The 24,158-nt window shown below is 39.2% G+C and overlaps 1 protein-coding gene across 3 annotated transcripts in view; it reads left to right on the top strand.

The window, feature by feature from the left end:
- Nucleotides 1-16,809, top strand: part of camk1b (calcium/calmodulin-dependent protein kinase Ib) — a 51,897-nt gene extending 35,088 nt beyond the window's left edge. For all 3 annotated transcript variants that reach the window (XM_063474395.1, XM_063474394.2, XM_063474396.1), the window contains 10 exons: nt 1,875-2,006; nt 9,286-9,360; nt 10,488-10,626; nt 11,143-11,269; nt 11,494-11,569; nt 11,924-12,036; nt 13,008-13,086; nt 13,310-13,397; nt 13,666-13,774; nt 13,865-16,809. In XM_063474395.1, the coding sequence (XP_063330465.1) occupies nt 1,875-2,006; nt 9,286-9,360; nt 10,488-10,626; nt 11,143-11,269; nt 11,494-11,569; nt 11,924-12,036; nt 13,008-13,086; nt 13,310-13,397; nt 13,666-13,774; nt 13,865-13,965 (1,039 nt within the window). In that variant the 3' untranslated portion in view covers nt 13,966-16,809. The remainder of the gene's footprint in view (nt 1-1,874; nt 2,007-9,285; nt 9,361-10,487; nt 10,627-11,142; nt 11,270-11,493; nt 11,570-11,923; nt 12,037-13,007; nt 13,087-13,309; nt 13,398-13,665; nt 13,775-13,864) is intronic.
- Nucleotides 16,810-24,158: the final 7,349 nt, after the last annotated feature.

Here is a 24,158-nt window from a genome sequence, read left to right as displayed (position 1 = left end):
CCATCCTATGTGTTGTAAACACAGCATAAGGTCATGGGTATGGGATGCACAGATGTTAAGCTTTAGGGCTAATTACCAGGATTATTATGTGCCATAGTGGTCTTTCCATCTGTTTTTTTTTTCCCTAAAAAGGCTCTGTAATCTAGGTGTATGGGAAAAAAAAAAAATTAAAAATCAGGAAGACCCTAGTTTTTTCATGGAAGCCCTTCCTTTTATTTATTGTGTTATGTGAAGTACAGCTTAATATATGGTAGATTGATTAGTAGGCTAAACAAATCAGTAATCAGAAGACCTTCTGCTGCAGGGAGAGTGTTATGTCATTTTAATGTTACCAATGTTTTTTCCTTTAGTTTTGCTTATTTATTTATTTTATTTTATTAAAATCATCACAGTTTCAAACAGTAAGTTACATTACACATGAAGAAACTAAAACGTTGCATTGAAGCTACCGTGACCTTGTTTCTGTTGTATTGCGGTGTCAAAGCCTATCATTGTGGCTCAGGATTTATAGCTATTGAACAGCACTGGAGCTGAGTCAGAACTCTTCGGGCTTTGGTCAGAATGCTCGAGGTCCACCTCCACTCTGAAATGGGTCATGGGAAAGTGCTATTATTCTTTTGCTACTCTGACTTCAGATGCTTTACTTGTTTTGAATTTCCTGGATAGAGAAACCAAGAGAATAAAAAAGAAAAAAGTGTAAAAGGCTGTCAGATTTGTCGTTGCAGTACTTCAGCTAGTCAAAGCCTGGGTTCTTTACGTAAATGATGGTAAAAGGCAAAATTCAATTCAAATTCAATTCAAAATGTATTTGTATAGCACATTTAAAAGCAACGGAGTTGACCAAAGTGCTTCACAATCGGTTAAAACAAGAGAAAACAATAGAGAAACAAATATAGACAGGGGTGCACATAAGTGGTCCGCAGGTGCGCATTCGCTGTCAAAATAAAAGACGCGCACCAGATAAGAAGTTGCAAGTTGAACTCTTAAAGATATCAAAGAAGCATGCTCCTTTAAGCAGTTACTTTGGTGTTCCTCCACCTCCAAAGAAATGTCCGAAGGAGTCCGAACCGCAAAAGAAGCGCGTATTCTCGGAAAAGTGGTTGCAGGAGGTGAGCTGGCTTCAAACAAATGATGAATGCACAGAGATGTGGTGCAGAATATACCGTGAAAATCCCACTCTAGCGGACAAAAACAGTGCCTTTTATATGTACGCAAACGTGCATTGCAACTTCTTATCTGGTGTGCGTCTTTTATTTTGACAGCGAATGCGCGCCTGCGGACCACTTATGTGCACCCCTGAATATAGATAAATTAGAAACAAATACAGATAAATAAGAAGACAGTGAATTTTACATAACAGTAAGTTTTATGAAGCCTGCAATACATCCAAAAGGGGGAAAAAAAATTCTGACTTTTTTTCCCCATTTACTGTTCATATGGACTTTCACATACAACATTATTCAATCTGTGACAATGTAAACTGTAGCATACAACTGATATACAGCATTACATGAGTCATACTTAAAATCTTTTGGCCAGTATCAACATTTGTCACTGAGATAAACCTCGATATTTAATACTGGTGCTTCCAACTCATCCCACCAGGTTGTAGTCTTTCCAAAACTTGACTCAGCACGTCAAAGACTTCGGGAGGCGGCTGATATTAAAAATAAACGCAATCTGGCATCAGCAAGCTAAAATTTATATTAGCTTTTAGATGCTGGTAGCCAAGAATTACAAAAGTTAGACCAGTTTAACATCAGAGCTGGAATTTCTTATTTTCTGTAGAGTGTCAGCAACGCAAGTGAAGAGCTGAAGCCCCTGGGATAAATAAACTCAGGTCTAACAGACCGACTTGTGTGTTTGTGTTTCAGGGGGGCTTTCTCTGAGGTGGTCTTGGCTGAGGAGAAGAGGACTCAGAAATTGGTGGCCGTCAAGTGTATCCCCAAGAAGGCCTTAGAGGGCAAGGAAAACAGCATTGAGAATGAGATAGCAGTACTGCACAAGTAAGTGGACTTCTGTGTTTTAGCGAGTTGACATTAATAGGCCCTATATGTCTTCATTTAAAGAAGTTTTTGAAACTACCAACTCCTTATTTTGAATGGATTTGCTTGAAAACACGAGAGAGATCAGAAATTATTTATACATAGAAGATTAAATTGTTATTGTAAAAATCTGTATTTTGAAGCATTGCACATTACGTTAGGAAGATCTCCTGTCTGTGTTTGTGACGATGAGAGCAAATAACAAAAGATGTGGGTAAGAAGGTAGGCTGTGGCATTTAAATGTGCCAAAGTTTGGCAAAAAAACAAAATTAAAAAGAAATCACCCACTCCATTACACCACCACACACCTGAACCGCTGATCCAAGGTGGGAAGGATCCGTGTGAGCCTGTGTGAATTATAGCCTCAGTTTCCTCTTCTTAGCTGACACGATTAGCTTCTGTAGCCTGTTACAGAGTCGTTTTACCCCTAATTACTCTAAAAATTGTTTTTATTTCTACTGATTTGGGGTTTCTTAGGTAGAAACAAGGATTGGGGTTCATATGAGGTGTTCAAGTTAATTATTGTATATGATGCAACTATTAATGTAATTGACATTATCTTTTGAGATCATGCTATGTTTCATGCCATCACACAAAATGAAGATTGACAATGATTTAAACCCCTGATTTTCAGCTTCTCCTGGCAGCAAACACATATTGAGTCATTTGCCCAAGTGGTTTTCTTTCTACCTGAGAAGGAGGCATAATGTTGAATATATTAAAGCAAGCGGCAGTTTCACTCTTTGCAGTTGTGAAGTTTTTCAAATGTACCTTTCTTTAGATGCAGGGAATTACAGGCCACAGTGAAAATGGCTGATCTACTTTGGGTCCCTAGTTATTTTTAGCGCTCTTGTTGCCTGGGTTACAGGAGACGAGGTGAGGTGAGGACGGAGGAATGAGCGTGTTGGGGTTTAGTTAACGGTCCAATTTTGACAAATGAGGTAAACTGAAGTAAACTTGGATTGCAGATCAGGCCTTGCTCTTTGTGAAGTTTGCATAGACTCGTAAAGTGGTTTCATGAATCATTATAACACCTCATCCCAGTACACAAAGTTGGGAACGGGGTCTGAGTGGGGGAGTATTTAAACTGTTTATAAAATATATGTTTCATGAAGCTGTACTAATATGTAGAATCTGGACAGAAGCATGCCGTTGTAAAACTTGCAGAAGTTTGGCACACTTGCTAAAATGAGCAAGACCTTTACTAAAAACACTTCTGGATGGCAGCATCCAGAAAATGAATATCTGAATCAGGAAATTCACTCCCAACTCCACTTTTTTTTTTTTTCCCCCCAAAATTCAGGCATTGGCTTTTTTGTTTTTTGATATACGTGACCATGTAAGGTTTCCATTACAGGGGCTTCATAAAATGTTTCTTAAGAAAAGAGGCATATTTGCTGTCCAGTTTTTTCATTATTAAATCACCCAACTCCACAGTTTTTGTCCAGTCACCCTACTGAAACTAAAGTGAAAAATAAAAATCGGGCCCCGAATACACCATTTCATATTATTTAGGATTAGTGGGCCCTTTACAGATGTTACCTGTGACATTTGCACTAGGGTGGGATGCTCCATACTGAAACTTCAATGCTGTGTTGAGCTTATGAAGCGCAGATCTTCTGAAACACAGTGCAGTTCAAAACACCCACATAATGTGATCACAGCTAATTGAAGTTTTGGTGCGTTCGCCCTCAGTTGATTGTTAGTATCAACTGAGGGCGATACCACACCAGGTGTCACCGCAAACTTCCAGAAAGTTTGAAAGTCAGCAGCAGCTGGACCGAGACCAGGAGCAGGAGTGGCAGCAGTAACCACAGCTCAGGACTCAACAGAGATTGTAGGAAATTTTTGACAGCTGGGTTAGTGAAACTCATGGCACCCACAGTGCAACTGCTGATGCCACTGTAGAGGTCACTGATGATGGCATGAATAAGGTGTTGTTTATCCACACCTTTAGAGCTTGGCAAAAAATACCCGTGTATACCCACAGTAAGTGTGAAAAGATTTTTGCCACGTCTAGGGAGGTAAATTACAAAAAAAGAAGCCAACTCATCCGCAAAACAGCTGAAAAACGAATATTTGTGAATAAACATATTTACATAGACGTTGTTAATTTTTCATTAGCATAATTAGCTACATTCGTTCCACTGCAAATGAAACATCTTCCATAAAGATTACTGAGGCCTATACTCTACATCAGGGGTGGGGGGACCCCAGGCCTCAAGGGCCGGTGTCCTGCAGGATTTAAATGTGTCCTTGATCCAACACAGCTGATTCTAATAGCTAAATTACCTCCTCGACATGTCTTTAAGTTCTCCAGAGGCCTGGTGATGAACTAATCATTTGATTCAGGTGTGTTGACCCAGGGTGATATCTAAAACCTGCTGGACCCTTGAGGCCTGGAGTTCCCCACCTCTACATCTACACCCTACCTACCTATAAAGTAGGTGACATTGAAATTGTTGTCACAATAAACAAACATTTTATAAATTGGTTTGTTTACATTTCACTGAATTTCAAAACAACGGAAACAACCACATTTATGTAAACTTAAAAGGGAGGAAATAGTATTTGCTTACCGTCACAGCTTTGTCGTTTAAGGTTCTTACAGGTTTTTCTCCTTTTGTTGTATGGGCATTTCTTCAAAACATGTTCATAATTATTGATAGAGTGGTAGAAGTGTGCAACACTTTTCTCTATGGTCATTTAGAGAAGAAGAGCATTGTCAACCTGTGACGATAGCAAAACTGGCCAGTAGGTGTCACTGTAGGGATGAGTGTCTCGAGTTGACACAGTTGACACAATTGCTTTGAATGTTTGCACAAAGCCTCACTTTACCCATCATTAATGTGCACTTTGCGCTTTAGCTTGGAGAAGTCAGAGTATCTGTGACTTTGATTGCAAAGACCACAGGAAGATTTTCTACTACGCTGTAGTCCATAAGCTCAGGCCCACAATATGTGGCAATGTTTCTTGATCCTGTTTATGGAAAAAATGAGGTTTATTTAAAGTTTATGTGTTTCCAAAGTTTGTGTGTGCAACTGTGAACCTTTTTTAGGTTCACTTTTTTTTCTAGGTTTTCCGTTTTATGTATAATAATGTTATTCATTAAGTTTAATCATGAGTTATTTTTTTTGGCTTTGAACCACTTTTGCTATTTTTTGTTGCTCCTTCCTAATTTTTTTTTTAAAAAGTGTTGCTGGCAAAAAATTTAATAAGCTTTTTTTTTAAAAAACAGTTTGATATATTTCTGTATTATTTTCAACTAAACATAGGGTTTAAATCATTTTTAAATTATTGCATTCTGTTTTTATTTTTCAAAGTGTACTTATTTTTTTAGAAACAGTGTTGTAGGTCATAAAATCACCAAAATAAAATTATCACTGTTTAACTAAAACAGGCAAACAAGAATACAAAACTGATTATATACGTAACCAGTGAAAAACAAGTCTCACCATTGTGTTACACCCATAAGAGACTCTTTCTCTCCACATTTTACTCTCTGCCTTAATAAATACTTTAAAAGCACAGTGGAACAACACTGAAACAGAGTAAACCTGCTGTTTGTTTATGACCGAGGGACACAGCTGTCGCATTAAATTGTTTTTTAAATAGTCAGCTGCCACGTTATGTGGCCACTCGGTCTCTGCCTTCACTCCCTGTGAGGCCAGACCCAAACCCGTCATCCTCTATGGCTTTTGTTATTTCTCCCACTGTAAATTTATTGGTGTGTATTTAATGCTTGACACGTCTCACTATGAACTGTATAAAAGAGGTCAGTGTATTGAATATATGATCACCAAGCTAGTGTAGAAATACGTCTTTCCTGTTTTGCTTTTCTATTTTGTCTCGCTAATAAATGTTACACGGGCTGTTCGTCTTTCCCCCGTGCTATCTAGACCAAACATTTACTGAAGCACAGACATTTGCAAATACAGTGACTAATCGTACTCTTTGAGTCACTTGTAGCTGTGCCAGTCGGAGGAATTTCTGTGAAGTCGCCCTCTTACTTTGTTTCAAATCTGGAAAGGGTTGCAGCAAAGCCTGAATATCATACCTTAAGCATGTCTTTGGCTCCATCTCATTTAACACTGGACTGGACAGATAAGAAGACTACACATGTTTGTGTCAGACCACAAGCTTGTATCTGACACCTTTACTACAAAGTGAATTCACGAGATGAGGCATGCAGTGGGTGATGTGACTGTATATTCTGCTCAGTGTCACACAGGGAACCTTGTTGCCAGTAGAGTAGCTGCTTCTAACGCAGAAAAGTTGTGGAAGATTTTAAAGTGATTATACAGTTCTGAAAATTAGAAGTTATTTAAAATGTTTTATTTGCATGCACATGAACTGAAGTAACTGCATTCAAATTCTCAGCTATAACTTAACTCTAAAGCAGCATGTAAGGCAAAAACACGATGGGTAACAGATTAACAGTTCTGTTTTGGCGGCTTGTTTCTTTTCATTTGACAAATTGAATCTCTTCTGATCTGAAAAAAACATGTTTACAGTTTCTCTGGAAACACTTTAACATTTTTATAAGAGTTTTATAAGAACCATTCTTTCATTTGTGGTTGGCCCACTCAGTGCTCTGGAAGAATACAATAAAATACAAAAGGTGTGAACAGAAAAAATTAATTTTTAACTTTAAAGGCTAAGACAGCAAAATCCAAAGTGTGGGTTAAATAAATCAATAAAAGATCGGCAGCATTTAAAAATCACTAGAATTTCCTGTTTTCTTACTTTCACTCAAGTGTCAATTTTGCTTCTTGCTCACTGCAAAGTTGGCAGCTCTGTTCTCTAATTTGCTGACTTTCTGTGATCCAAGCTCCTGTGAGACCCACGGGTGCTGACAGGGGTCAGCAGAGGACCGAACTTTAAATAGACACTTCAGCTTTCTGACAGTCACAATGACCCGTGTCCACCCGTAGGTTCATCATCCACACAAGCACAGAATGTGTACTACATGTTGCAGACCTTATGTAATCGTGTGTGTGAAACTGCATGTGAGTCTCCACGTGTCCGTTTCTCGCTCCACACAGAGCTAAGCTGCTGAATGAAGGTGGATAAGACTCATTGCTGTAATCCAGCGTGAGCACAGGATGACGCATACATAGTTACCTTGGGTACATCTCAGACACATGGCTTTGTGTTGTCTTTGTCTTCCTGCCTTCAACTCGGTAACCTTCAAACACACACCTTAGACCAGGCACTGAGGTAACAAACACTCAGAGTGCATGATGAGGGAAAAGGAAAAATCAGAAAAGAATCAAAGCTGAAGTAAAAGGTAGCACTATGGGGCAATATTTTTATGAGTTGGTCCCTGTACCAGGAAAAAAACCTCTTCTCCTTGATATACAGTACTGTGAAAAAAGATTGAGTCACCCATATCTCTTTATATTTTGGTCCTAAAATGGAACTAGGTGCAGTGATTTATTGAAACATGTGCAAACATCAGTGGAAACACAGCAAGACCAAAGACCAACGCAGAGTTTGTACAGACTTATGAGCTTGAAAGTCAATATTTGGCATGAGCACCTTTATTCTTTAACACAGTCTAATCTCTTTTAGGCAGCTTCTTTGTCATTTTTTTAAGCAAAGTTCAGAAATAGTTCTGCAAGCTTCTTGAAGGACATTCAAAGCTCTTCTTTGGATGTTGGCTGTCACGTTTTGTCAGCGATCGTGGCTCAACAGTTGGCAGTTCATCTTGTAATCAGAAGGTTGCCGGTTCGAGCCCCGGCTCCGACAGTCTCGGTCGTTGTGTCCTTGGGCAAGACACTTCACCCGTTGCCTACTGGTGGTGGTCAGAGGGCACGGTGGCGCCAGGGTCCGGCAGGCTCGCCTCTGTCAGTGTGCCCCAGGGCAGCTGTGGTTACAATGTAGCTTGCCATCACCAGTGTGTGAATGTGTGGATGACTGAATGTAGTGTAAAGCGCTTTGGGGTCCTTAGGGACTAAGTAAAGCACTATACAAATATAGGCCATTTACCATTCACCCAAGATGATCCCACACTGCTTCAATAATGTTGAGGTCTGGGCTCTGTGGAAACCAATCCACGACTGATAGTGATCCACTGTGTGTTTTTCTTTCCAGGTATGCTTTTACTGCATTGTCAGTGTGTTTGGGACCATTGTAAGGTTGAACAATGAAGTCGTTACCAGATGATATTGCATGTTCAATCAAAATCTCCAAACCATGAGAGAACCTCCACTGTATTTTGAACATGGCTTTTGATGCTCTCTCTTGTACATCTTTTCTGACATCCTCCATAAATACTGACAACAGTTTCAAGAAAATGTTTCACATTTGGATTCTTCCCACTATCAGACTTTTGCATTTTCATTTCAGTTCTTGTGTAATCTAGCATATGTCAGCCTTTCCTACTTGATTTTCTTCCCCCCAAAAATGTCTTCTTAACAGCCACCCTTCCACTGATACCATTTCTGATGAGGCTTCAGTGAACAGTAGATGGAAAGACCAGCTATATCTCTCAGGTTGTGGGTCAGGTCTTTGTTTTTTTGTTTTTTCCTTTTTTCTTGAGGACATGACTGTCAGACACTATTGATCTATTTTAGATTGTTGGCGTTTTTTTGTTTTTCTTTTTATGCCTGCCATTTCTTCTTTTGTCCTTCACTTCTTACATTTTTCTTGATATTTTTTTAAGGCCACGCTGCCTATCAAACAGTGTTATGTAAGTTTTTTTTTTTTCAGATTAGGTTGTATCTAAGTAATTTTAGAACCTGGTAGGGACATACAGTAGACATTTTTTAAAAAAATGTCATCACTTAAACCTCAGGATAGAAAGAGCGTGCATTTTCCTTTGTACATGACTGTAGATGGATGTGTTAGTAAATCACTTTTAAAAAACTGGCAGAAAGTTATTTATTGCCAGTAGCATTTGTATGAGACACACGTTTGACATATTGCAGGTGTGCTAACATTACACATTGGTTAGAGACAGAGGTACAAGAGTAATCTTAATCTGATGAGTCCATCTGTATCTGCAGACATGGGGCAGCAGAACAGTGGAAGCTCTGTTTAAACTGCTAAAATGCAATTAGTGTCCCACAAAAAACATGACAGAAAATTATTATTTTGCTCTCTGCAAACAGCTCTTATCGATAAAGACTGGATAAAGATCACATGTAAAACTAGTTTTTTGCAAGTACTGCTTGAAGAACAGAATTAACAACTGAACTTCTCGCCTGCTTTTTCCTTTTTTTCCCTCTCTTCACAGGATCAAACACACCAACATTGTGTCTCTGGAAGACATATTTGAGAGTAAATCACACCTCTACCTTGTCATGCAACTGTGAGTATTCACATATGTGTGGGACTTTGTGATTTGTCTTTGCGTGCCTACTTGTGTTCTCTCCCACACACGGCTTGTCACATGCCATGAATTGCACCCTGCAACACATTCACACAGGCATGCAGCACGCACGCGCACACACACACACACACACACACACACACACACACACACACACACACACACACACAAAGACAACTCTGTACTTTGCCTACTCGTGAGCAACAGTGGGGAGTTTGCCCTCATACTAGCTGCCAGTCAGTGTCCCACCCACCTCAACTAGTGAAATGTCAGAGTGAGAGAGGAAAAACAAAGGCGAGATGAGGATTAGAAAAAGGACTCCAGAAAATAGAAAATCTGTATTATTAATTTATTAATGACTGTAAAATTAGGGAAATGAAAAACAGCAGCAAAGAGGGAAGATGCACATTTATCAGGGGAGGGAGTTTGAATTCCCTCATAATATTTTTGTGACCTTGAAATCCAGATGTTTGACCTCATTCGTGGTTGTTCACTCTTTCATGTTGTGCTGCATCACTATCCTGTTCAGTTTTATTTTCTGCCAACTGGTGTCAAACAGAGGCTGCACATATATGTGAAAATGTACGCAGGAATAGGAATGTGTCATGGAGGGAACTGAATATGTGGGTAAAGTGATACGGGGACACTGGCCGAATGAGTTCAGCAACCCAGCTTTCCATGCACTGCTTGTCTAAACATCCATATCATCTCCTCTTTTCTTTCTTTAGCTCTTTGTAAGATGTTAAATTTCCTGTGCAGGTATTCGGTGTGCTAAAACAATCATCTTCATAATGTACTCGAAATTCCTATGATAGAGTCACGTTGCCATCTAGTGGCAAAATATGAAGCAGACATTGTCCGACTGACTGACTGTTTATAATTTTAGACTGAAAGCATTTTTTCCCATGTGGTTGGTAAGAAAGTAACGTTATCTGAAGTACTGGTTTATAACTAACTATAAAAGATTTTTATTTGCTGGAGTTAGCAGGGATTATCTTTTTATATCTCGCTTCTACACTTTTAAATTTCCATGCTTCCCTTCTATTTTTAGTCCCCCTCTCACTGTTCTTTTCTTCTTTCTTACTTTATCCACATTGAAAATACAGAGTGTCTGGTGGGGAACTCTTTGATCGTATCATAGAGAAGGGCTTCTACACAGAGAAAGATGCCAGTAAGCTCATTCAGCAGATCTTGGATGCTGTCAAATACCTCCACGACATGGGCATTGTGCACCGTGACCTCAAGGTGAACCAGGGATCAGAACTATGTTTGAAAACATAGTTTTTTTACAACATAATGAGATATGGTTTCATTTTCATCAATGTTTTTGTGCTTTGGGGGTTTATCTTCTGTGTTTTGATACCTAATGGTGCTGTGTATTTTAAACTGAACCTTTGAGGATCTTTAGCATTAAACACACACACACACACACACACACACACACACACACACACACACACACACACACACACACACACACACACATACACATTCCTTTAAAGGAATTTGCAAAAACGTTCTTCCCCCCAGACTAAATACATGTCTTTTATCCCCCCTTACTGTATGGCTTTGCTGATCATTAACAAAAGTAGAATTTAGTGTTGCTTATCTTTTCCAGTCTATACAAACATTCAATCTTTTGAAAAGAATTAGTTATTAATTGTGTGTCCAGTGATGTTGGATTTCAGTTTGCAAGACTTTTTATGGGTTTTTTATGATGCATTTTATTTACGCTCTGTTCTGTTGTCCCTCGATCCAAAGCCAGAGAATCTGCTGTATTACAGCATGGATGAAGACTCCAAAATCATGATCAGTGACTTTGGTCTGTCAAAAATTGAGGGCTCTGGCAGTGTGATGTCAACAGCCTGTGGAACTCCTGGATATGTCGGTAAAGGAGTCAAATACTAGAAATCTGTTTATAAAAAAACAACTTTAGGCGTGTACACCACCTTTTTCTCAGATCTCAGCTTTATAACACAGTTTAATGGCTCAGAGATGGTGTACTGTGTATGAAAAAGTAAGACACAAAGCATGCTAAACATGTATCAGACACTATGAAGGCTAAGTCTTGTTATATTGTGCCTAAATAGCTATGACCTTGTGTTTCCTCAGCCCCTGAAGTTTTGGCTCAGAAGCCCTACAGTAAAGCAGTGGACTGCTGGTCTATTGGTGTCATAGCATATATTCTGTGAGTACACGTTTTAGATGTATCTTTATACAAGATGAATCACGTCTGCAGAGATACAATATTTTAACAGTCAGGTTTTGATAAGGATTAATCAGAATACAGAATGTTTTGGATTCAGCAGCAGCAGTGTTAATTTTAACATTCAACTAACAAGCAAAGGATTCATGGTTGGATCCCAGGAATAGACACTAATCCCTTGGTGGTTGCATCAGGAAGGGCACCCAGCATTAAAATCAGCCAAATCAAAACAAGCAGAGCTACTAAATAAAGGAGTGATTAAGGCTTTAGCATCATAGAAAAGCCGAAGCGTGTCTGTAAAGGGAAGTGTCAGCCTGTGCTGTCTCTGTGTTTCAGGTTGTGTGGTTATCCTCCCTTCTATGACGAGAATGATGCCAAACTGTTTGAACAGATCCTGAAAGCAGAATATGAGTTTGATTCTCCGTACTGGGACGATATCTCTGATTCAGGTACAGTACAGACATGAGACCTCTCACAAAGAGCTTTTTGGAACTGATACTTTTCAGGCTGATCACACTGGAAACTGTGATTAAAGAAGGAACACACCCTTTTAACAAAGTTTCCCAAATCACCAGAGGATCGTGTTCTGGGTGTGCATTGTGGAAACCATCAGATTCATTCATTCTTTTTCTTTGAGGTCAGAAACATCCTCCTCTTTAAATCAAATCTGATAGTTCTTTCTGGATTACACAGAAAGAGATGAGCCACTAGAAATTTAGTAGAAATTTACATCCTTTTTCTTATATTGTTACAGTCTCAGCCAGTGCTTGTCTGCATTTGTTATTTGGGATTGTACACTCCAGAGTGCTCACATGTCCTGGAAAAACTTCAAAAACTTTCTTTGATACGGTTTCTAGTCATTAAATCACACCTGGAAATTACATTAGATATTGCATTCCACAAGCGACAGGAAGAACATGGTAATTATTTTGTGTGTCTGCACACGTACCTGCTGATTTAAATGTTTTACTACAAGTATCTTTGCCAAATTCATAAAATATTACCTTGTGAATGAGTGGCATTCATCCAATAGTGAATATTGTGAACGGCGGTTTTGCACACCGATGTTGAATACTTCTCTCTGCAAAACACAGACCCTCACAGTGAGCAGAAAAATCTCCCACCTACCTGACACTCCATTTGACACAGAGTGCCAGACGGAGACGTGATCTTTTTGTTCCTTCCAAGCCCTAAAGTTTACCCTGCAGGCATTTAACTCACAAGATCAGGCAATGATCAAATGTAAAAAAAATATTCTTAGTTTTGACTTGGCTTCAAGTTAAAGCACTGAAGTATTATTGCATTAATAAGCTTAATCCAGTTTTAGACTGATAGTACAGTATGGTTATTGATCATTCATTAAACATCAGTTTTATGCAGTTGATAACGTCTAAAATATATATTTTTTTTACCTTTTCAGCTAAAGATTTTATAGTACATCTGATGGAGAAAGATCCCAGCATACGTTACACTTGTGAGCAGGCTCTGCAGCACCCCTGGTATGGCTCCTTGTACACATAATTTTTCCAAAGAAGAATAATGTTGTTTTGTTAGTTCAAATCTTCAATAATTCCACTTAAGTGTTGTAAATATTGTAAGTGTTTGGACTGCATGTCAGTTAACTAGGTGTGACCATATCTGTAGAACAATTCCTATCCGGATTCCTATCCGTTATGCACACAAATAAAACACACTCGCACTGAAAGCCATTTGCTCTGTCAGGATTGCTGGGGATACTGCGCTGGACAAGAACATTCACGAGTCTGTCAGTGCGCAGATTAAGAAGAATTTTGCTAAGAGCAAGTGGAAGGTAAGTCAGCCTCCCAGTTCTACTTACATGTTGCATTGTTCTTTTCATTTTTAGCGTTAAAGGAGAGGACAGAGATTAAAACTGGTCTGGTTTGCTATATTTTAACTTAACTGTACTGGGCAATTAGAAAATGTAATTAGGGTTAGGGATTTCAGCTAAATGACTTGATCCTCGGGGGTTAAATTGCCATCCAGATCCTAATATGTCCAAAATTGGCAAGTAGATTCTCCTCCGTTCTTGAAGTTTCATTATTGCTTTTCCTCTGCAGCAAGCATTCAACGCCACAGCAGTGGTTCGTCACATGAGGCGTCTCCAGCTCGGCACAGGACAAGAAGGAGCCAACCCAGCTCATCTGCTGATGCCGGGGGAAGATGCAGGTGGCTCCTCTTTGGCTGTGTGTAACATACTTCACCGTTTTTAATGTCAGGTAGATTCATTACTCATATTGTCTGCTTTATCTCTCCCAGAGGCTTGCTGTGAGGGAGGGTGCTCCCAGAACGTCGACAGCGGAGTAGATGCTCTGTCCAACTGTCCAACATACCGCTGCCACCCGACCAGCAGGGTGTGATCCATACCTGCTCCACCTACTTATCTAATTGATCCCAAGTCACTTTCCAATTTAAACTCCCTCAGTGGCACCAGAGGCGCTGTCTCCCCACTTATCTGGTTGCTGGACTACTGAGTCATTCCAACCTCTCGTCTGCAGGGGGAGCAAGCCAGCCCAGCCTGAAGAGGAAAGTCATAAACCCGGTTGAAAGTGGAGGAGGTGGAAGAATTGATGATAACGATGATGATGCACCACAGCGGGTGATTTTTGGGATGAGTTTAAAAGGAGGAGAGGATACCAAGGAAGTGGGGGAACGCAAACTTTTCCATCATCGTTTCTGGGGGGGATTGTTTTTGCCGAAGCAGAACAGAGCTTGTTGGACACTGTTTTTATTTGTTGAGGTTTTTGTTTTTGTTTTTTGAATTCAGTTCGTCTCATTGTTTGTTTTTATTGTTTTGTATATTTGTGTGTTCCTTCCTACTGTTAGACTTTGAAGTACAAATCCAGAAACAATATCTGCATGATCAGGAGAGAATTTCCCAATGCATGTTTTCCTATTTCTAAAAACATACACTGTTTCAGTAATGCAGCATCGCAGTACGAAACAAATGACGCAGTGCCAGAATGACGGAGCATTTCTGGCATTTTTTTTGCAGCATTTGAAACAAAAACTGAGTCAAATCTTGTAATATTACAGAGCTGCATTCTGTGTCTTTAAGTCATGCTTTTAGACAATCAGCAACAGAATAGTTTATGCAATGAAAACTCCATTTATTTACTATGTAGCCTTTCTCGTGGTGATACAGTGTTTCCATGCAGTGGTTAGGGTCTCTGAGAGGAAAAAGCTTCTCCATTTATCTTTTGTTCACATTTGTTTTTCAACCTTCAACCTCTTTAACCGCTTGCACACAGGGATTTCTCTTTGTCTAAGGTGCCTTTAGGATATACACTATGATGGGTCTATTGGTGAGAGTTGTTGCAACAGAACCTCTTTCTGGAACTTCATATTTTGTACATGTTATACTTTGAGCTTTAGGATGTAGTTTTACGGTTAATTGCTGTAATTTTAGACTGGATGCCTGAAGACAAAATGTAAGCTAATGATATTTTTCATTAATTGTTAATGAAAATAACATTAAACTCCTTATAATACGACAAGGTAAATCAACAACAAGGGACAGCTTTGACACTGGTGTTTACAAAGACCCACTTTACACCCATCGGTGCATTTTATGTAAGAATAAAAAGTAAATATTTCACATTTATTACATTCAGTTCCCTTTAAAAACCTACATGGACAAACAGAGTTTTATTGGTCCTTTTACTGGCTTTTATAATGAATCTTGGTATGTAAATGCTGGAGAATCTATAAATGTTCATTTAGTGTGTTCATATTGGTTGCTGCAGATGTTAAGGTGTTTTGTGTGCATTTAATTGGATATTCTGTACTTTTGCTCTGGAACCTGTTACAGTGGGTCCTGTCCTGAGCTCAGCGCTGTCAAAAGCAGTACAAGCGATGATCTCTGCCCTCACTGCTCTCTGTCATTGACTTTCAGCTGATCATTCTTGCTCATGTAATTTAGTGCTGGTTACATATGTTTGCATGATGTGGTTTGAAAATTGTGACCGTTTCTTAAATTGTACAGCCACCATGAGATGAATGCAGATAAAAGGAAGATGTTTCTTTTTATTTGACAACCGTTTTATCCAAATCCTGTCATGCAAATGAGTAAAGAGCAAAGAAAAAAAATAGTACTAACATTTCAACAGGTTCAAACGAGTTTAGTGTGCTGCTTCAAAAAATAATTTTTGAAATTTTCTGCATATATTTGGGTAAGCATTGTACTGTATTTAGATGGTAAGAAAAGGCAAATATTTTTTTTCAGGAATTTGTTTTTGTTTTTTTTTGCGTGAATTGTTTGTATGTTTTGAGTTGTTTGTATGTCATGAAGCAGAGGAAAGCACACAGACGTGCAGCCAGGCTAATTTTGGAGCAATCAATATTAAAACTGATCCCGTGCTAATGAAAACAGCTCTAATTTGAGTCGTTGTTGGCCGTGTCTCCTTTAGACGGCTGCAACACAATAAATAATAAAAGAAATGGATTTAAAATGTTCCTTCAAATCCTCCATGTAAATAGTCTTTTCTTTTAGCTGCTCCTTTTAGGGGACACCACAGCAGATCACGTTGCTCTATCTCACCCCGTCACTTGCATAACCCTCTGCATGTCCTCCTCCATTAAATTAAAAACTTAATACCCATAGAAAACATATTGCAGGAAAAAAAAATCTAGTGATGATGAGTAAGAAGATGGTTTGTTGTATTTAACATGCAAAAAAATACTAACAGAAGTCCTTGAAAGTTCTAATTTGATTCTCTGCTGAGGCAAGAAATTGAAATGTGCGAGGAAATGGAAGATTTTTACATCCGAGGGTAATAAAACACATGATGGGGAAATATAACCACATCAGATTATCTGCTCAGTCAGCCGTGCTTGTAGGAAAACTGCCGGAATGATATCGGGAACATGTAGGGAAAGGATGTGCTAATGACCTCACAGTTGGTTTCATACGTTGCTACTGCTTTTGACAAATTTCATTTATATATTTTACACTGCGCCAGTCTAAAGGAGCGAGACAGTCTTTCTCCTCTAACAGCTTGTAGAGAATGACCAGTGTGTGGTGACAGTTTGTTCTGAGTGTTTGTACCATAATTATGTTGCCTTTTAATAAATGCTGTTTTGGGCTGCAGTACCTACTGTATACACAGATGCAATGCATCATGGGTTGTTGAAAAGTGACTATTGCTTAGTGTGAAAGCCAGTGATTTGTAAGGGAAGCATACATTAAAATCCTTGTCTATGCATTATGGAAATGAGTTTGTTTGTCTGGGGAAAAAAATACATGTTGAATGCTACATTCATGCTTAATATGTAGAGTTCAAGTGTGCTGGAAAGTGGAATTTTTCTGGAATAAAATGATTTCATCTAAGGGTAAATGACAACCTTGCACATGTTTTATATCAACCAGCACATGTTTTATATCATTAGTTATGACGTTAACTAATGCACTGACTTAAGATTTAATGCATTTACATATTCGATTTAAAAGGAGTTAGCTCGGTTAAACACAAAACCGTAAAATCGAAAAATTTAATTTTTTCATTAGTCAGATTTTTAGCTTATTTTTTTAATTCAGCAGGATTGTTGGTTACTTTGTGTAAGTTTACTACTAAATAACCAGTTATATGTTTCAGTTACAGTACACAGCTGGGGAGGATGTGAAAGTAATTTTTATTTCATTAGGCTAAAGGCAAACTCCTGCTAGTGTTAATTACCACAACAGGTTTTTGTCTTGTTGTGAATGCACAGCACTCTGCAAAAGTCTTGAGCCCCTAATAATTTCTTTATTTTATGCTAGGAATATAATAGGAATGTGTGCAGTGATTTACTGAAAGACAAAAACAGTTTGAAAGTCAATATTTGCTGTGACCACCTTTACTCTGAAACACATTCTGAGCACTCTTAAGTCAACTTTCTTTAAGTAGTCTTCAGAAATAGTTCTCCGGGCTTCCTGAAGGGCATTCAAAGCTCTTCTTCAGATGTTGGTTGCATTTTCTTCCCACGCTGCTTCAATTGTCATGCTGAAAAATGAACCCACTGCCAGTCAGATGCTTTCCAGATGGTATTATATGATGGATCAAAATCTGATGTTGCTTTTCTTCATTCATAATTCCATCAGTTTTGACAAGATCTCCAACACTACTGGCTGTCAAACCGTGAAAGAACCTCCATCTTGTTACACGTTATGTTATCACTTCATTAGAGTGTTAAAACTGAATTTGAAGAGTCACAGTGGTGTGGTGGTTAGCACTGTTGCCTCAGGAAGGTGCCGTCTGGCTGGGGCCTTTTCTGTGTGGAGTTTACATATTCGTCCTGTGCACATGTGGGTCTCCCCCCAATCCAAATGATGGATGGCACTCCATAAGACCTGTTGCCACTAATTTTCAGTCCAGTTCTTGTGTAATCTGGCATACCGCAGCCTTTTTTCCCCTGTTTCCTTTCCTTAAGAATGGCTTCTTGGCAGCCACCCTTCCACTGAGACCATTTTCTGATGAAGCGTCAGTGAACAGTAGTTGGCTCAACCGAAAGGACCATATGCGTCTCTCAGGTCCTGTGTCTGGTCTTTTCTTATTTCTTAAAGATGTGACTTTCATGTAAATTTCCCAGACACAGTATAAATGCACAAACAGTAAGCCCTCATTCTGCCCTTTGATTTTTTTTCTAAGTCTTGGAGTTGTTTCAAAATCAGTCTTGTTCTTTGTCTCGAACAGCAAATCTGCAAAACAATAACACTACAATGGAAGTGCTACTTTACATTTCAGTGGTGAAATTCAGCAACAGTTGATCTCATGAAACAGTTCTGTGACTTGAGAGGTTCCTCATGAATGTTAATTTAACAGTCTGCTACTTGAAGCCTCTCTCATCCTCTCCAAGGAATGCTGGGTAACTGCGGCTTGCGGTTTGGCCGCTAGAGCGATGCGCTGGGGGGAGAGCGGAGAGTGAGAAAGAATCTGGTGGTCGACCTCATTCAGGAGACAGTAGACGAGTAAAAATTATGTGGTCAAACCATGAACACGGGAATGATTCAAAAATAATGGGGGATAAATTTCACTGATCACAAGGTAGAAAGTGCTGAAAGAAGCAGTTTATTTATTTTTAGATGTGGAAGACTGAGGGAAAGTGAAACCTGACACGACAAACTTGTAAAACTAAGGCGAGGATGCGCATCTTCATACTGGGGTTCAATTCCCATTAAAACAAAAAAACAAAAGCATCAGCACCCTGGTGAGGATTGTGCATAGTCCACATCCTCCTCGCAGCACATGCCGTTGCCCATGCTTGTAAGGAATGTGAAACGCAGACTTGATGCAGTTAAGAGCCAAAAGAGAGCAGCACTGCTATGACAGACTTGGTCTCATCATTTTCAGGTTGATTTATCTGCTGATGTTGAAAGCTGCAAAGATTTATGTGTCGCGAACAGGGCCCAAATCAGACCTTAAAAAAACGCTCCACCCAAACAGTGTCACAGCACTGTGAAGACGTGGTGCTCTAAGGTAAATAACTATGTCAGCATGCTCGAAATTTCTAAATAAGCCATTAGCATGTTGCCGTTGGGAGGTGGATATATAACAGTGTTAGCACAAATACAAAGTATACAACTCAGGCAAAAGGTGATCCTTTCTGCAGCTGAGCTTTTACAGTCTAAATCAAACCGATCATTCAAGGTGACTTACCCCCACTGGCATTAAGTTACCCTATAATAACTATGAAGATAACTGATAAGATACTGTAGGTCACTGGAAATGAAAGACGAGCTACAACTCTGAGTTTATGCCTTCTGGGGGAAAGTGGTTCTCAGATCAAATGCCTCTTTATTAAGCTTAATTACTCAAGGTTTTACCTTCCTGCGTTGAGTAAAGGTTTGAAATTAAATGTGTTGTGTGCAAAGGAAAAAAAAAGCACTCGCACACAGGCCTCACGTCTGTCAGCAGGAACCTATTGTGCTAATATCTGTCAATGCTCTCAGATTTGTACGACCGTTACATCCATGCTGTCCATCAACACATGTGATGTCACAAGTATGACAAGTTTTTACTGGTTTGAACTGTTCACTCTTTTCCCACCCTTTTCCCTGAAAAGAAAACCATTCGAATAAATACTTGTCACATCAATTCCTGAGGCCATTTGGGAAAACTAAACGAGAGGATTGAAAACTGCGATAAATAAAAAGGAAAGTAGGTGCATGGATTCAAAAAGGTGCTGGAAACTTTCCTCTGTGGTTTTTAATCCATATTGACATGATAGCATCACATAGTTGCACACCCTAAAGGTGCTATATTAGGTTTACATCTGGTGCATGTGGTGGACTCATTGTCATGTTCAAGAAACCAGTTTGAGATTATCTTTTTTACATTGTATGTTATCCTGCTGGAAGCAAACATCAGAATTCTGTTAATGTCCATCACTATGTGACCACAAGTGATGGACATTGTCAGCAGCAATAGTAAGGAAGGAAGTAAGGTGGCTTTTAGACGCAATTGGTACTGATGGGTTCAAAGTGAATATGGTGTGGTCTTCTGCTGCTGTAACCCATCTGCTTCAAGGTTCAAAGTGTGGTGTGTTCAGAGATGCTCTTCTGCATAACTTGGTTGTTATTTGAGTTACTTTTTCCTTCCTATCAGCTCAAAGCAGTACGCCTATTCTCCTCTGACCTCTGGCATCACCAAAGTATTTTTAATCAAAACTGCTGCTCACTCGATATTTCCACTTTTTCCAGATCATTCTCAGTAAAAAAAAGGAAAAGGTTTTGTGGGAAAATTCCAGTACATCAGACTTGCCTGCCTGACAGTAACAACCACACCACAGTCAAAGTCACTTAAATCACCTTTCTTCACAGTTCTAACGCTCAGTTTGAACTTCAACAAGATGTCATGACCATGTCTACAAGCCTGAATGCATTTAGTTTCTGCCAAGTGCTGAATATCTGCCTGCAATAGCATTTGTGCATGCATAATAGCAAATACCAATTATTCTGCACTATTTTAATTCATGCTTTCCCACACTATTTTTGAGTCTCTGTTCCAAAATATATTTCTTTGGTTCTTTTTGGACCCACGACCGAAGTCTGAGAAAAAATCTGGGAAAATTTAGGCTGAAAATGACAAAGTGAAAACGTAATTGCCTTCGTGGAGGTCACAATTATTTAAGTGATATTCCATTTCCAGACAAATATGCTGGTGATTTTTATTTGAAACACTTGTATGATCTCACCAAGCTCCACAAGCAGTTTAAAGCAGCATGCTGAAGGAATAATGAGAAAATATTTGCAAAGTTTTACAGAATCTGTAAATTATTTTTTAGAGATTCTGCACACACACACACACACCAACACACACACACACACACACACACACACACACACACACACACACACACACACACACACACACACACACACATTAGGAAGATCAACACATGCAGTGAGCAAGCAGTGGCTTGACAAACAAATAGCTGTGTGGATGGCTTTAGATACCAAATAAACACCGAAACAAACACACACACACACACACACACACACACACACACACACACACACACACACACACACACACACACACACATTCACTTTCCGCCCTTTTCAGTTAATCGCTGACATGTTTTATTCACTCTCAGTTGTGCATTTGTCTTGGATGCAGCTTCAGATAACCCCCAGCGTCCTTAGCCAAATATTTTCTTTGGAAAAACAGACAAATAACATTAACGTGCAAAGATTTTCCAGTTGCATGTCTCTTCAGTCCTGTGGCCTTGCATTGTTTTAGTTGTAAAACCAATTTGTTTGAATTTGAACAATCCCTGAGGTGCTGGAGCACAGCAGAAGGCTCGAGACTAAACTATGCAGTGAGCTCACCCTCCTCTTCATGCCCTAGAGATGAGTGACATATAGTTTGTGAACAATTCACTCACTGTGGATGAGTCATTTTAGCAGAAATGAGTGGGAAAGGATGAAAAGGGCTTTCTTAGGAGTCTCATATTTAGTAGTAGTAGCCAATAAAGCTGAATTCCAAGACAATATTGATGTGCGACGTGTGGCGACTTCTCTGAAAAACACTGGCTGTATCCTGAGACCTTCTTGGAGCACTTACACGGTGAACTGTAGGCCCTGAAGCCGAAGAACCACAGTTTATGAAAAGCTGCAGCCCCTCAAGTCCTGCATGACTCTGCAAACCACAGTTGGTAATAATAAACAGGATGGAAAGAAGGACGAAAAACGAGAGATGGAGAGCATCTGGCAGAAAGAGAAGAGCCACTAATTTTCCACTTTTGGGAAAATTCAGTCTGCAATTAGGGTCCAACATCACCAGAAACTTGACATCCATGTTACTTACATTAGCAATGCGGGCCCAGACTCTGGCCATGAGGCGACGGTAGACGAAAAAGAAAGCCTTTGTCAGGAGGAAAACACAAGCAGCACAGGAGAGATGAGGTATAAAATCATTAGAGAGGTTTTTGCACATCTATAAAGGACATTGACAGAGTTTGTGGAGACAGTGGATCAAAGTGGACATCAGATGGGATCTGGAGAGGAATTCTGAGTTGCCTGAAGTCACAGTGGGTGTTAAATCTGTGAAATCAGTCTCTGTGTGAATAAAATTTTCAGATAACCCACTTTTACTCATTCATTCAGGTCATTAGCACAAAATTGTGCTTACGTTAAAGAACAGCCACTGAAAAGCCTGCAGAAATGAGAGCAGCTCTTGCTCCGTTGGTTTTAAACACACTGCGGTCCGTGTTCACTACGTGCTCTTTCTCAAGAAAACCAGCTTGAGCAGACACAAAGGACATTCTCAGCCCATTACACAAAACCATGCACACGTGCAAAATTTAAATAAATAATTTACTGCCATATTTAGATTATTGTGTTGAAATCTGGGGCAACACAAGACCTCTCTACAAAAAATATGCACAATTCAAAAAAGAGCAATAAGGATAATACATAATGTTTGGTATCATGAACACAAAAATACCTTTTTGAAAAAATCTGTTATAAAATTCATGGATTTGGTCCAATTTAAGCTAAAATTTATTTTGTCTGCTGATTCACATTATGAGTATATACACGTGCTGTTGTATAGAATAAGAATATCATTATGTAGGTGATATAACAGAGTATTTATCTGGGGGCAGCACTGGATAAGCCACTGCTTCTTTCCTGCTACCTCTCGAACACCTTCTCCTTGTGTTGTACAGACCATTTTTATTTGTGTTTTCCATTTTCTGTTTGTTTTATTGAAATTGTAATCATTCTAAAAGAAAGAAAGAAAAAGAAAATGACAGCTTGAGCATTCACAGACTGCAGGTCTGAAAAGCTTTTTCACAGCGACCAGTTTAAGTTCTGATGATATGTTCAGGCTTATTTTACAGGATAAGTGTGTGCAGAAGGTGCAAGCAGTGCTGTTGATTGCACTAATATTAAATCTGCTCTGACACGCTTAATGACTCGTGCCAATATTTTTTTTTTTTAATTGCTTTAAAAAAATAGCATTCACAGCTGTGTTTTGTTTGTGCCGTGTATAAACTGGGTTCGGATAAACATTATGACTGGGATTTAGAAATTAAGTCAAGATAGGGTCTGCAGCAAGTCTAGGTTTGAGTTGCCAAGTATTGGAAAAAGAAAAGAAAAGCTCTTGAAATGTTTGCTCTGTCTTAAACACAATGGAAATCATGACCTGGTTGCTCAAAATCCACAAACGTTCTTCTGCAGAGTGACACGCTTGGTGGGTATAGTTCGGTGGCGGGGGAAAAAAGCTCCTTCTATGGCAAATACAACCTCAAACTGGAAAAAGATATATAATTACATGGCGCAGGTCAAAGGTAAACATTTGTCACTGTGGGGTAAGCTGTCCCTTTAAGCTCTGCAAAAAATCTGATCCACTGATTTCTAAAGCTGTAACATCCAGCCTACAATTACTCATGCCTGCAATCAAGTGGAAGGACCCATCACTCTTGTATAGAAAAAACAAAACAAAGCAAGAAAACAGTCGACCCACATCACAATACTGAATCAGCTTCAAATCCTCAACAATCGCTCACAAAAAAAACAAGAAAAAAAAACTGTAAACATCCGGAGTGGAAAATATGGCAACGTTAAAGCAAACTCCCCCAACTATTAGATAGAAAAACAGAATGGCATCACTAACAACAAACACATGAACTTGAATTCCTCCTGTTTGCCTTATGGACCCAGTCAGCCACCCAGACAAAGAAAGGAATCAGTACATACAAGTGCACGCAGAAAGAAAGGAGGTAAAAGTGGTAAGAGGAGAGAAGCTAAGTGGGGGAAAAAACAGCTATTAGTGAAGGTTAAAGCTGCAGCTTACCTTCAGCCAAATGTAGAGGAAAAAGAAAGAAAGAAATACAAAGAGTTGGAAAAGAAAATACCTCCAAAGAACATAAACTGTTTGTGCCCCTGAAGCAATTTCCGAAATAAAGATGTGTGGTTTAGTCAGTAAATGCAAACATGAGAAATTATTTCCCCGAGTGAGCAAAATCCACATACTTAAACGTGAGGCAGAGCCCATTTATGTGCCATAACTGGGCCAAAGAATTTAATCTGGTGTTATGGCCATTATTGTAGGCTTAAAGTGAAAAAAAA

The sequence above is a fragment of the Pelmatolapia mariae genome, linkage group LG5, assembly GCF_036321145.2.
Source record: "Pelmatolapia mariae isolate MD_Pm_ZW linkage group LG5, Pm_UMD_F_2, whole genome shotgun sequence".
NCBI lineage: Eukaryota > Metazoa > Chordata > Actinopteri > Cichliformes > Cichlidae > Pelmatolapia > Pelmatolapia mariae.
This window is presented reverse-complemented; position numbering and strand designations above follow the sequence as displayed.